General features: G+C 35.1%; 2 protein-coding genes across 7 annotated transcripts in view; one reads left to right on the top strand and one right to left on the bottom strand.

The window, feature by feature from the left end:
• Nucleotides 1-538: 538 nt before the first annotated feature.
• Nucleotides 539-4700, bottom strand: LOC142342889 (nitric oxide synthase 3-like). Its single transcript, XM_075394537.1, has 3 exons — nucleotides 3583-4700; nucleotides 1470-3356; nucleotides 539-1112 (listed from the first exon to the last, which is right to left on the bottom strand). Exons 1-3 carry the CDS (start codon nucleotides 4399-4401, stop codon nucleotides 786-788), a joined length of 3033 nt encoding a protein of 1010 aa, XP_075250652.1. The 5' UTR covers nucleotides 4402-4700; the 3' UTR covers nucleotides 539-785.
• A 23-nt stretch (nucleotides 4701-4723) lies between these two features.
• Nucleotides 4724-14550, top strand: part of LOC142342890 (uncharacterized) — a 28591-nt gene continuing 18764 nt past the window's right edge. For 3 of the 6 annotated variants that reach the window (XM_075394539.1, XM_075394538.1, XM_075394542.1), the window contains exon 1: nucleotides 4940-5007. In XM_075394539.1, the coding sequence (XP_075250654.1) occupies nucleotides 4955-5007 (53 nt within the window). In that variant the 5' untranslated portion in view covers nucleotides 4940-4954. Of the gene's footprint in view, nucleotides 4903-4939; nucleotides 5008-13610; nucleotides 13816-14550 lie in introns of those variants that run through there. The other 3 variants (XM_075394541.1, XM_075394543.1, XM_075394540.1) reach the window with 3 other exon arrangements.

Genomic DNA, 14550 nt, shown 5'->3' on the forward strand with positions numbered 1-14550 from the left:
ACAATTGCGATCATCAAATCGAAGAGTTGACCCTTCGATTAAATTTAACATCGATTACGCCCAATAATTGTCAGTGCCCCTTTTCGTCACGGAGAGAACTTTTCTTGTGCTATCTCTTATTGCCATCATTTGTATTGGAAAAGTTGCTTCGTTTCTGTTCTCAATCTCCGCGCTCATTGTGTGAGATGAAAGTTTTGTTGTGATGTTATTATCGTCTGGCGGTTGTCCTATCTCATTGGGTGACAAAAATTATATTTAGGCTTTAATTGTGAGCTTGTGAAGAAACAACAAGAAGCTCTTGGGGCTCTGGCCGAAGGCATAGTATGTTTTCAAATCATTGAGCTTAATCAAATCAGTTGTTTTGAGCTTAAGCGTCCAATACTGGCCCATATTGTAAAGCAACCTGGCCGCAAAATATAAACTTCCTGAGTTCTGCGTGTGTTTGTGATTCACATGCGTGGTTTTAAATGGATGCCCCATAGATGGTTTTAAGACGCCCCTGGGACTAAGACATAGTTCTCAGTTCTAAAAGGAAAAATAATGGAACAATAAATTAATTATAAGTAATTCTAATCTGAAAACAGGAGAAAATGTGCTACATTAGATATGAGAAATCGAACAGAATTAGTATGCATGAATTTTATCAAGTTACTATACATCTAATGAAGCAATTTTCAAACAAATAGTTTTAAACTGAATGTCTAATTTATGTTCTCGGAGTTTTGAAATCAGTAGCATGCAGCTGTGGATTCAGTGTTTTTCTAGGTCAGGTTAATTCAACCAATTCACCCAAACATCTCTTGCCTGATTCGACCGCCTCGTTTCATTCCGTATAACCAATCTTTTGCCTCTTTCCCTGATATTCCTACACGGTGCATGCTTTGTAAAATAATCACAAAACGTTTTTCAATCTCCTGGCATGGGTCGTCTTGTGTGCCTATATGGCGGTTTCGAGGAACTGTGTTCTTTAAGAAGTTGGAACACATTCCTTGACGTTTGGTTCCCTGCACTGTCTCATAGTCAGTAACTCGAACGGTGATCTGAATTTTGACAGGATCTTCCAAAGCCGATGAGGAAATGGAGTATGGTCTAGGCTGAATTGGTGGCAGGATCTAAAACAGAAACCAGTGGAATTTGACAAATTAAATATTGATTTGTTCTCAAGCACAGTTCTTACTGACTTAGTGATTAGTTATCTCTGATATCTTGATATGGTTAGTTTTCATGTGACCTGAGTCCTAGGATTTGGACGTTTTTATGTTTTTTTTTAATAGTTGATTTAACATTTTCCGTCGTTTTTCCACAAAAATAGCTTCAGTTGTTTAGATATCATAGCTATTCAGCTATAATTTTTGTTAAACATGAAGATTTGATTGCGGCAGATATTGAGAATATTCTGTCGTGAGTGAAAACCACGTTTGGTTTGAATTCATTTTTATTATTATATTAATTATTATTTTTGATTATACCTTTATCAATTCATCCAGGGGAATTCGTATTGAAGAAAACTGCTGAAGAGTCTCCAAGACGGTTGGCATTTCTTTCGACCAATCAGAATAGAGCTCGTGGTCCTGACTTAGTTGTGATAACTCGCTTTTATCAGAGTCAGCAGTTGCGTGGTCAATTAGCATCTCCAAAATGTTGGGTCGCATAGGTTTGAGTAAGTCAACATGTTTAGCTACCAGTTCTCTCAAAGAAAATTGATGATCCTTTGACAACAGGATTTGATTGTCTAAGATTGGATCGTCCAGTTTTAAACCGCATCTTAAAAACAGTTCGTTGACAATTTGTGGTGGGTTTTCTGGGACAATAAATACGTGGTCGCCAGGATCGTACTTCATCCCACCGGATTCGAACTCTATCATCCGAACTGAACAATCTCTTTCTGAATCCGATAAGTTCACGAGCTCTTCATTCTGCAATATGGTTGACAAGAATGGCTTTTCTTTTGTATATTTGGGTACTGGTGTCTGTTGGCTGTGATTTAGCGATTTTTGGTCCGTTTTATCTGCAATACTGGTGTCGATAAAACCCGAGTCAACTGATGAAAGGTCAAGATTAGAGCCAATAGTGCTTTTTGGCGATTCCGATCTCGGCAGTGATAATATAGAGGAACTTATTGACATAGTTGATACCTTTTGTTCACTAGTTCGAAGCTCGTCGGTTTTTGTTGGGTTTCGAATACAGGGGAATGTGGACTTGAGTGCAGTCACAGCATTTTCTTGCCATTGACAATATGATTTGTATTGGTCGTCGAGTGCGTCGCATATTCCCAAAGGAGACATTTTATGAGCACCTGATGCAAGCAGTACTTGGTTAAGCGAAATTCCAAATTGACAGTAGTTCGTATATGCAGTCGATCCAATAGCGCAAACGCTGTAATGGAAATGGTCCAGGCTTTGCTTGATTTCTGAAAGATTAGTTTTTGTTCTTTTAAGTCCGCCTGTAGAAAGCTGTGGCGGGTTTTCTGACAATTTTTGCTGTGAAAGTACCCAATCCTCAGTTTCAAGTCCGTTGCTGGGAGCGTTCCCTTCGCCAAAAGTTGATGTCACGACAAATGCAATTATTGGTTCCGGGCTTCTGACATTAACTTTACTCCCGATGTCAAAACTGTCCAGTTCTTGTAGGTCGATTTGGTACCCTTCTTTTAGCAGTTTGCATGTCAGCTCCTCTGCATATGACTGAGCGGTGCCAGTAGTGGATGCATACAGAATGTGAACGAGAGTCCTGGTTCTTCTGATCCGTGATGACAGTCCTACAAATTTTGTCAACACGCGCACTGCGGACCATAAGTTGCTAATGCTGCCCATAGTGGAAGCTCTCTGTACCGATAGACTGTTTTGCGTTTTCTGGTGTTTCTTGAAATCGTAATTTGTCCACGGCACTTCCTGGTCCAGAACGCAAGGTTTTTCAACGTAATTGATCATCTCTTGATGGAATGTTACGTTCATTCCACTAGAAATGGGCGGAACAATCCAAATCCAATCTGCTGGTGTGTTTCCCCTATCAGCCACCTCTTGCTTCATAAATTTCATGAATCCCGCAGCAGCGTTATGGTGGTCGACGATTGTGATTTTGGCTTGCTGAAAGGAATACAGCACTGCTGCGTTGATTTCCACATATATCCTATCAATGTTTAGCTGGCTGCTAGCAGCGCTGTTGATATCCAGGTCTAGGAGCTCGGCTATTTTGGGTATGAAGTTGTATCGCTGGACATCGCACAGATTTCGCCCGACTTCAGTACCCATGAACCACCCGCTGAACGGCGTACCAGTATGAATTATACCCCCAATTTCCAGTGCTTTGTCAGCCACGAAAGGCTGTGCTACCCACCGAAGACCCAGTTTTCTAATTACCTAACGCATAAGAATTTTTTTTAAAAAAAACATTGAAATGAGAAACTATTGCCTTGCCAGATTTTTGTGCTCGAAAAATATTTTGTTTACTGAGAACATTTTTTTAATGGTTCAAAACACAGTAAACTGTTATGCGTTGTAAACTGTTATGCAAAATGAGGTTATTATGAAACTTTGTGTACTTTTCTTTCTCGTAAATGTTAACAGTTTAAGATGCATATCTTACCTTATCATAAGTTGGATTGGGATGTGACAAATGTACGATCGGTTTGCAGTCATCTGGTAGCTCGAACCATTCTGCTTTCCCGTCTGTATCGCGTTGAACTATGATGGGAAGCAAGTCCCACTGAGTTCGCTGGGATACCTCTTTGAACCAGCCGAGTTTCATCGCTACTTGAGTCAGCTCGCGATTCATAGGATCTCCCAGAAGGCTGCCATCATCTTGCTCGTAGCACGCAAATCTGAGAAACTGTGAAGTCCACACTCGAGATCGCTCAGGTAACACCAGAACGGAAGCTTTCAGGTTGCCGTTATTGAATGATGTTCGGATATGTTCACAAATTGCCTGGAACATCTCCTCGTTTGAGGTGACATCTCGTTTGTCAACGACTTCCAAAGTTTGCCAGTAGAGTCTGTTTATACATCGCGCTGCGTTTCGCCAACATAATTGGCAACCATACTTTAGCTCTTCGTAGTTGTATCGGATAGATCCGGTCTCTTCAATTTCTGTCTTAGCTTCTTTCAGGCGTTTTTCGATAACGTTTGGTGCAGATTTTAATTTTTCATCATAGAACAATGTCAAGAATCGGATCCCTTCATCGGTCAACTCTGACAAATTGTAGTTTGGAATGTTTTGAGCGGTTTTTCGACCGTCCTTTTCCGTATGAACTGAAAAGTTCATAACTGATGATGTGCAAACTTGATGTCTGCAATCCTGATACAGATTAGAAACAGGACCCTGCACGTGAATGCTTTCATTCGTCTGATGATTTGCTAATTTCATCACTGGACATCCTCTGCTATTCCAGTGCAGTTTAGAGTCCATGATTATACCCACTGTAGAATAGTTGCCTTGTTATACGTTAATATATATGTTGAGTGTTTTTGAATTAAACTGAAGCTTGGAGGCTTTCGAAGATTTAATATTGGCAATTGGTTTTGACTAAATGAAAATTAGCTCCAGGCAGGTCAATTTATATTTTCGAAGAAATAGTTGTCCTTTCGACTTGAAAATTTTCAAGAGTTATTTGACGCTTATGTCAAATGTCAATGTCGACATTATATTGCATCTGTTTATTTTGTGACAATCAGACAAACTCAAGTTCCAGTGAACCATGCAAAATTATTTGAAATTGCTTTCAAATTCGCCCGTTCTCTAGGTAGTAGAATTTCTACGCGGTTGCAAAAGACGTGTCAAAATATTACCGCATCTTTCCAAACACGAGGTTTACCCAAGTTTGATCACAGTCATCAGACTTGCTTCTCGTTTCACTGGTGATGACAGATGGCGACATTTGCTATAATTGAAAGTGCAAACTAATTGCCGGTAAGCTCAATTCTTTTCCTTCAGAAAGTAAACAGCTAATTTGAGGAGTTTAATGTTGTGCTATTTAACAAGGGGCATCGGAATTTTGTACAGTTGCAGATATCGGTCCATTACGTCAAATCCTAAATTCTTACGAAAAATTTTGAAATTGCTGTTTTCTCTGGCAATCGTAACTTCTTGTCTGCATTTTAGGAGGCTGAGAATATTCGTGCTGTTTTTCATGCTAAAATTTTGAGTAATTTTTTTCCGAATTCTCATTTAGATGTTGAACGGAAACGTGTATCAATTATTTGAATGGTTGAAGTTTTGGATAATTGTTTGCTATTTTTAATAGCCGCCCTCATCTTCTCAGTCGGCTATTATAGCGCTCCTATTTTTTTACAATTCAAAGAATTTGAATTGTATTGGGGCGCTGTTTTTTTTAGATGTGTTCACACATTTTTCAATGACTTTGATCTTTCAAAACGGGATAAACAGGTAAAGCCCAGCGGACTTTAGGTATCATTAGAGGCCCAAAGTGGGCTTTATTAGTCCTTCAAGTGCATCATTCGTGGTGCAGCTGATGGGATGGCCTGAATTTCAGGTTAAAAGGTCATTTTTAGGAGTTTCTGGGCTCAAATTGGTGCGATTTTTGCAATGTTTTTTGTGATTTTTTTGAGTTTTTAGTTTGATTAGTCTTAGGTTGAAGTTTTTGAAGGCCTTTTGCGAGACAAAATTAATTGTTATGACAATTTTATGAGCTATATGTTGTGGTACTACATGCACAAACACGCAAATTGATACTAATTTTTGCGATTTTTTTTATGTTTTTTGAAAATTTTTCATTTTTTTGAGTTTTTCCATTATCAGCGGCCAAGAATCTCCTTTAAGGTTTGATAATAGGTCACTGCATGGTTTCTGGTAACAATGGATTGGCTTTCAACATTTTAATTTCTCAAATTTTAGTATTTTTGTGATAAAATCTGCAATTTTTTTCAAGGTTTCCTAAAGTTTTTGTCAATTTTTCATATTTATCCATTCGAAAGTGTCAGAAAACCTATTCCACGGTCTGATAAAAATTTACTGAATGGTTGTTAGTTTCAATGGAATTATTTTTAACAATTTAACTTTTCCATTTTCAGATATTTTTTAATAAAATTTGTACTTTTTTTCAAGTTTTTTGAAAAGCATTTTTATTTTTATCAGTTTTTTTGCCTCAGTAGCCAGGTAGCCTCATCCAGGGTTTGATTGTATGATATGTTATTAAATAGTTGCCAGGGGCAATTGAATGGTTGTCAACCTTTACTAGAAAAAATTTCTATTTTTTGAAATTTGAAATTTTTTCTAAAAATTATTGCCTATCGATCTTTGAGCCAATGATTTCTTTAAGGCCTGGAATTGGGTTGCTGGATAGCCTCTAGAGACAAAGAAACGATTCTGAAGAAATTAATATCACAATTCGGCAACATTTCTTTAAATTTTGCAATTGATTTCGTTCATTTTCGAGTTAATCGATCTTCAAGGGCCAATGAATTTTTTTCAGGTCTTGCAGATTTAATACTGGACCGATTTCGGAAACAAAAATTGGTTGTAAACATATTTTGAAATAGGTATATTTAAAGGGGTCAAATTTTGCCTTAGAGGTGAACACTGAAAGATTTTTAGCAATGAATATATTTTTGTCTGGTTTATTTGATTGTTTTTCTATTTAGATTTTAGATGATTTTGTTTTTGTTTTGGCTCGAATTGCTCAATTGATCTGCTGGTAAGGTAGAGTTTTCTAAGTTCTTCATTTAATTCTTTGAATTGTATTTTAGGACTTGTCCTGCTATGTTTTATTTACTTCGTCAAACTTTTTTTCGCTTTACTCATTTTGCCGCTTTCTCGACATTTTGCGTGAAATCGTTTTGACTTCTTTAGGCTAGTTTTACTCTTCTGTCATTTTGCTCAAAGTATTTTTAAACAGCAGCTGCTCAGCAAAGCAATTCAAAATGAAGAGAGTCAGTATTAAAAAAATCAAAGTCAGAAATAGAATTGGGATAAACCCATAAAGCCCATTTTTAGATGCCCGGTACTTGAACTTTGTTCTCATAAGTTTTAGTTATTATCTATAATGCTTATTGGTTTTGATACTTGACCCTGTAGCCTCTCACTGAGAGGCAGGAGTATGTTCAATTACGAAATGACATTAAAAAAACGCACTTAAAAATGTTTTTATAAAAAGATCAATTTTTGTTGATATTTTCTTTTCTTTCATTCCCAATAGAGTTATAGGAATCAACGGCGGCTATTTTCCGGCAATCTGCCGGGTATGTTAAGCTTTGCAATCGGGTTTTTTGTGAGATTTATATTATTATAGTGCAAAATTGTGCAGATGGAGGCGAGGCTTACGAAATCTGATAAAAATTTTTATTGGATTATTCTCTGGAAAGGGCTCAAAACGCAAACAAATAACAGTCAAACATGAGTTTTGACAAAACGTGAAAAAGTACGACCAGTTAAACTGAAATTTAAACGAGATTATGATTAATTGAAAGCAGAAAAATGGGATCGTTAAAATTTTATTACAAAAAATCTATTAAGGTTTTCCGGGAATTACAAATTTTTGGAGAGACTGCCGCCACCACCAGCGCGAAGAGGCACGCAACAATCCGGTATCATGATGATATTATCCAACAACTTGGCTTGCGATGTTGACAGTGAATTGCGTTAAAGGCCTGTTGAGTGCATCGAATGACAACAGCAACAAAGTTCAACGAAATGAAGTTCCTCAAGATTTCTAATACTCATGTTGAGATATGAGTGATACCTTTAACTCAATAACAAATACCTTATGCCACAAATTTCTATCGCACTTTGAGAATGTTATCGGAAACGCATAATGGAGTATACTCCATATATGTTCCATTATAGGTATCAAATAGCATTATCAATGGAGGCGATCAACTGGGAAAAGCAGAGGACGCTTTTTTTTACTAATTATGAGTAAGATCATTGCGAGGCCATCTTGACCAGTTGAAACCGTTCAGAGAAGATTTTTCAGCCAAACCCTTAGTAATAGCACTCTGTGAGACCTGGTTGACAGTTAATGAACCCCACTTAGCTTTACAAACAATGTTTTTTCTAAAATAGAAAAGATTATTAGGATGAGTCAAAAAGGCGGAAAATGTGTTTTTTTTGTTAACGAAAATGTTGAGTTACCATTAAACGTATCGCGACCAAATAGAGGGCTTAAGATTTGCAATTATTATAAAACTTGAGCAACAAATATAAATTTCTTTTACCGCTCATTAAAATTTGCAATCCTAAGTTTTTGAAACTGTTTGGTTACTATCAATCTTCTCAAAGGGAATCACATTGTCTGCAGAAATTGAATATTGATTTTTTGGGTTCCCATAACAATTAGTTTTTCAATATTTTGCTTAATTCTTCAAATTTGAATCTGCAGAACCATTTTGCACCTCGCATAACAAAAACTAAAAAATTTAATTACCATATTTTCAACGATTTTTTTTTAGATGCAACACATTAACAACTGATTTTTCAGACCATTATGCTCTGTTGGTCAAAAACATTTTTGAACATTTTTGAAAAGAATTGTGTTTCTATTTTTTTAACAAACCTTAAAAAATGAAAAACTTTATAGCTACTTCTTCTTTTTAAATCAAGAACTGACAAAATCGGGCAAGTACAAGTAAATAATATAGATCAACAGATAAAAGTAAAAACAGAAACGATTCTTGATTGTGTTAAAAGCTTTGTTCCTTTAAGAACCTTGACAATTAAACAAAAACATCAATGGATGGCCAATCAAGTGAAGAAAAGATCAAAATTTAAAACGGATTGTTTTAAAAACTCAAAAACTGGCTGGGTTTTTTTCAGATGGAAACAAAAAATATTGACAAAATAGCAACTCTGCAAGCAAGGCTATCAAAAAAAGAACTATTGATTTGTTGCGATATTCTTCCTAAAAAGAAAGATAAAACGAACAAAAGCCTTTTTGCTGCGTTCAGTGAATTGTGTATTGACAATAATCCGACGATTTCCACATAAATCCGAAGAGTTATATTGAGTATTTTGCTGGCATCGACAAAAGTTTAGCTTCGCGGTTCAACGAAATTAACATCAGTACCAGGAAAAATTATTAATAGCTTTGTTATGTCAGCTGTTAGCGAAAAAAGTTTCACAGATTTCGATGTCAGTAATTTCACTTCCCTTAACTGACTTGTTTAATGAATTTATTACACTTGGTTATTTTCCTTTAGCGTAAAGTTGGCAGAAGTAAAACTGTTGTTCAAAAATGGTTCAAAGACTGACCCGAGTTGTTACAGACCCATCAGTTTCTTAAGCTCGCTATCGCAGGTTTTTGAAATTTTGTTTAATAGTATGTTGCATTTCATCATAATCGATGCATGTCAAATTGGTTTTCAGCATGGCAAATCATGCACAAACGCTTAAATCCCTCTTACAGAATATTTAATGTAGTCGGTAGACCAAAATTTAACACTATGACTATATTTCTTCCACCCGAAAAGTATTTGATACCATCATAAAACAATGATTACAAAATCGAAAGTGGCGATTTCCCTGAGAACCTTTTGAACTTAATGAACTTTTTCTTTTAAAATCGCCAGCAGTATGTTGAATACAATACTTCTATCTCATAAAATTTTAAAAATTGAATTGGAGCTATGGCGTTCCACAGGGGTCAGTCTTGCGTCCACCATTTTTCTTTCTACATATTCTAGGCGGGAATGTGCAAAATATAATTAAAGTTACGTACTTGGGGATCTTTGTAGGCAGCAAATTGAATTTTAAATCTCGTGTCGAAAATTAAAGCAATCGGATGAGCAAGTTTTGCGGAGTTTTGTATAAAGCAAGACACTACTTTAGAAAAACCAATTACTACTTTTCTATGAAAGTTACCTTAAGTCTGTAATAACCTATGGTGTTATTGTTTACGGTTGTAGAACTAAAACAACGAAAACTATCTTCAACGATATTTTTAACTCGCAAAAAGAAGGTTTCGAGCATTTTTTTTCAAACGGAGATTTGATTCGGTTCATTCTTTTGACAAAATTCAAATTTCTCAACTTATTTAAACTCTATGTACGAGAAATTTTCACGAACTAGTTTTGCAGATTGCAGACAAATCTGTTCATTACTTGCTTAATAAAGAAGAACTTTTTGCCAGATGGAAAACTCAAAGGGAATTTTATCAAGCAAACGATTTCATAAAGAAACAGGAATAGAATCTTTACGGTGACAGATCATTTTGGGTTACAGTTATGCAGCTCAAAACAACTTTATACCAGAAAATTTAGTCAAAATGAACCGCCATCAGTGAAATTTTTCAAAAAAATTTCAATTTCCTGTACATTTTAGAAAATCAGAATTTTTTGAAAATATATTTTTGACGTGTTAGGTCTCCTCCAATAGACGTCGGGGGTACCTGTTTGACGAGACATAAGTCTGTTTGAAATGCCCGGCAGGCAGTAATATTTCATTTTTTCCTTATTTTTTGCTGCTGTTTTTGGTGAAATTCAAATTCAATTCAGGCTGGAAGTTTCAAAAGATACCGTTTAATTTAGATATAAGAAGATGGTTATAACAACTGATCGATTACAACGAAACGTATCTTTTCAGCGCCAATTTTTTTCATTGATTGTATAAGCATATTAATCAAAACCATCAAAGCAATAAAATAATGAGCGTGTTGTTTGCTGATGGTACAAAATTTTTTTATTACATCCAAACAATAAGAAAGCAAGCTGTTGAGTATCTTAAATTTCTTGCATTTTCTCAGTTTTCGGTTTTGACAGTCAGTTAATACCGCGAGTTATTAAATTTTTCTACTCAGTTTGGAAGTCTTATTTTTTCAGCTCAGTTCAATCTTCTGGTATGCTGATTAAAAAACTATCAATCTATGCAAAGTATTATCTGCCACAGGATACTTGTCCTTTATTGCTTCTTGTTGTCTATTGCTTTTGCCGTTTTATTGACTAATTGTCAATTGTTTTCGTATAGGACGATGTTCTATCAAGAAACACAGTCAGCAAATTCCCAAAAATATAGCCGCCGTCGACCCGTTTGACGCATATCCAGATTCACAGAAAAATAAAGAGATAGGAATTGACAGAATTTTTTTCTAAGTGTCAAAAAACGTGTTCTAATTTGGGGAGCAGTTTCAGTTCGATTCCGCAATTATACTTAATTGAATTTCTAAACTGAAAGATATGAATACTTATATCAGCTAGCAATTGCTAAAATGAACTTTGATAGATAATGCACTATGATTTAATGACCGGGCTTTATCGATTTATCGTGTTTCTCTTGATCTTGATCTTTGACAGGACGGTATCACTATATTGCAATATTCTTCAAGTGAATGAATTAAGCATAGCTGGAAGATTGCCACCAAATAGCCCCATTAAATTGGTAGAGCTGCGATCTGAAAAAAAGGCGAATAAGTGACCGAAACAGAAATTTCTCTTCTTTTTATCAATTGCTAAGATATTTCAATAACTTTTTTGAGAGCAGCTTATAGAAGCAGCAATAACCTTCAATTAGAGTTACACACACACGCACTCATTTGAACTTCAATACTGTTTTCTCGAAATTGCATGTGTGCAAGTGATCGTGACGTCATAGGCTTGTAAAAAGTCTTAAAGACGAAGTTTAAAAAAACACACAACAGGACAAGTCCCGAATTTTATTGCAAAGAATTTTTAATTACAAACTGAAAAGATTAGACCTGGGAGTGAATTTCAAAAACCATATAGAAAAAATTCTCATTAGAATCAAAGAAGTCAATAAAAATCCGTCAGATTTCCGAACAGAGATCCACAATCTAGAAATCAAATTGTTGTTGAAACATTCTACGTTTTCTCAATCTACTTGAAAATTAGGATGAGAAAATCACGCAGCAAAAGCGCTCCACTTCCTGTTTCGGCGTGATGAAGACCACTACTCCCATTTGACTTCAAAAATCATCAATGTGTGAACAGATTCCAAAAACATAGCCGGAACACGTGCCCTGTTGTAGCACACACCATAAATTAATCCTAAACAAGCGATAAATAACAACAGGAAATTCTAAATTTCCCCAATAGTAAAACAGCCCATGAATTAATTCTATATAAATAAGCAATAAATAATTCCACGCAAAAATATTCAGAAAAGCAATTATAAAAAATCGGCAAAAAAATTAAAATTACCATACAGAAATAGCTCAAATCTAATTGAAATCAAATGAAAATGAAATGACTTCAATCAAACAACTCGCCAAATACAGAAACACATTTAAGGTTACAAAAACTGCGAAAAAAGCGTCTAAGCTGCAAAATAATTAAAACAACTGCTCTAAATTACATGTTAAAGTGTACTATTTGCTGCGAGTGGTGAAAAACACTATAGTTGAGAAAAACAACTTGGCTCAAAAAGTTATAGTTGAAACAACTGCTTTGAAAAAGCGGCATTTGATCAAAAAATTTTGCTCGCTTAGAGCGAGATTTTTCACCTGCGTCTCTCGTTTTTCACCTGCTTCTCTCTTTTTCACCTTCTTATTTGTCAAAAACCTGAATGAGCAAAACCACCACGCTCTTCACTCTGAGTTCTTCGGTTTTGTTCATCAAGAAACAAAAATCATAGTTTTAATACGTGCGACTTTTACATCCTGGTTCAGAACAACTCGAAGTGCAATTTAGTTTACACCGTTGCGTTACAACCGCTAACTGATGAAACAATTGACTTCATTATGCCGTTGAAATTGAAACAAGAAACGGAGGAAACAAATTATCAAGGAAAATTAAATTGTAAAATTATTTTGTAAGGAAAAACATTTTATTAGAGAAACATTCTTTGAAAGCATTGTGTATAACAGAACTTTATTGTGTTCTACTATTGATGGGACCACTAACTGATGAAACTATTGACTTCATTATGCCATTAAATTGAAACAGGAAACGGAGGAATTAAATTTGCTTTTTCAGAGAAAAAGCAAATTGTAGAAATATTTTTATGAAAACTTTGTGGGGGAAAGCATTGTGTATAATAGATTGATTTAATTATGTTCTACAAATGATGGGAAATATAACCAACGATACATCTCGAAAATAAGTATCATATTAATTAGCATGGCATTTGATCTCATATCTATCTGATTAAACGGAAATTTTAGAGGAGTCTTCAATGATTTTTATTAAAAGGGAAGAAAATTTAATTTTTTAATGAAATAGGAAAAAAATTATTCTTTATTAACGCAAAATGCGTTTAAAGCCATGTCCTTCAGGTATTTAAGGGTTCCCTTTGACTGTAAGTTGGAGCGATCACATGAGGGAATTTTGTAGCAACATCCTCCGTCCAATTGATCCAAAATTAATTAAAATCTGAAATCATTAAAAACCATAACCAGCGTGAATTAATTTATATACTAAAACGTTAGTTTTTCAGTTGGATTAACAGAAAAGCTTCATGAATTTTCCTTAAAATGTAACGTAATAGTTGAAAACAAAGGATAAATCGCTTTGTTATGTTTGCTTTTAGCTGTTCTTAATTTAAAATTGTGCTAATATAGGACGCATGAAGTAAAAGAACTTGAAATTAACTTCATTAACTTTTTGCAAAAATCGAAAACTTGACAAATGTTACGAAATAATTTAATGTAATTGCTTTTTCATGTGTTAAAATTATGTCATTTGAGGGTTCTGATTTGTTCTTTTGTTTCAAAGTAAACTCGTACTCAATGGTGGTGCGGAGAAATGCTTCAATTTGAGCTATAAAAAATTGATAGTCATAAGAGCTGTTCGTCTCAGAACGAAGAGAAGTTTCGCGCGAGTCGTCCTGCTTGGTATCTGTTCAGTGACGAGCAAAAAGGAACTGTTTTTGCATACCTTGTTGAAAGCCGAACCGGAAAACCATCAGAAAATCCTGGAGGTATGACCTTAGCAAATTTGAAGATAAGTACGAGCGCAAGTAATGCTGTTTTCATTATTGTCAATCTTGCTGATCTTTTTAAGACACTGATTTTAGTTCAAGATTATTCATGGCAGCGTTTTAAGAACTGCAAATTTATATCTCTTCGAATTCCTTCTATTTTGTTACCGCATGTCAGTAGTCTTTCCTATTTCTGTAAATAATAGTTGCAAAAAAATACTTGAAAAGATATCTATGACGATGCTGAATTTTGATTGGTTGAAAAAGACTTTTGTAAATTTATACAGCACGCGTTTATTATCTTGAAATTCAGACAGACGATTCTGCTCAGTACAGTTTAGTTGCTTACCAGAATACTTGAATAAAAACTTGTAGCAGAAAAGAGCGTTTTTACCGAACCCGCGCTCCGAATAGCACTTAGCAAAAACTTGCAATTAAAAGCCTTTATTAGAAAGGATATTGCAACGATAACTCTGTGTTCATACAATATAGCACTTGGCACTAGCACCTACATAGCCGCCTCTAAAAAGATAGAAAAAGTATAAGCAAACTAAGAAGAGAGATCATAATATCCCTTTTCAGTATTTGTAACTTGAAATCTAACTCATTAATTGTTCTTTTTTTGGCAGAGAGCCTTGCTTGAATACATTGCGCTTTGTCGTCCACATTCGCGGAAAATATGCAAAAATAATTTGTTTAAAAGGCTGTTTCTTTAACCTGACGTTTTCACGAAGT

This window comes from Convolutriloba macropyga, chromosome 7, assembly GCF_964194025.1.
Source record: "Convolutriloba macropyga chromosome 7, txConMacr16.3, whole genome shotgun sequence".
Lineage (NCBI taxonomy): Eukaryota > Metazoa > Xenacoelomorpha > Acoela > Convolutidae > Convolutriloba > Convolutriloba macropyga.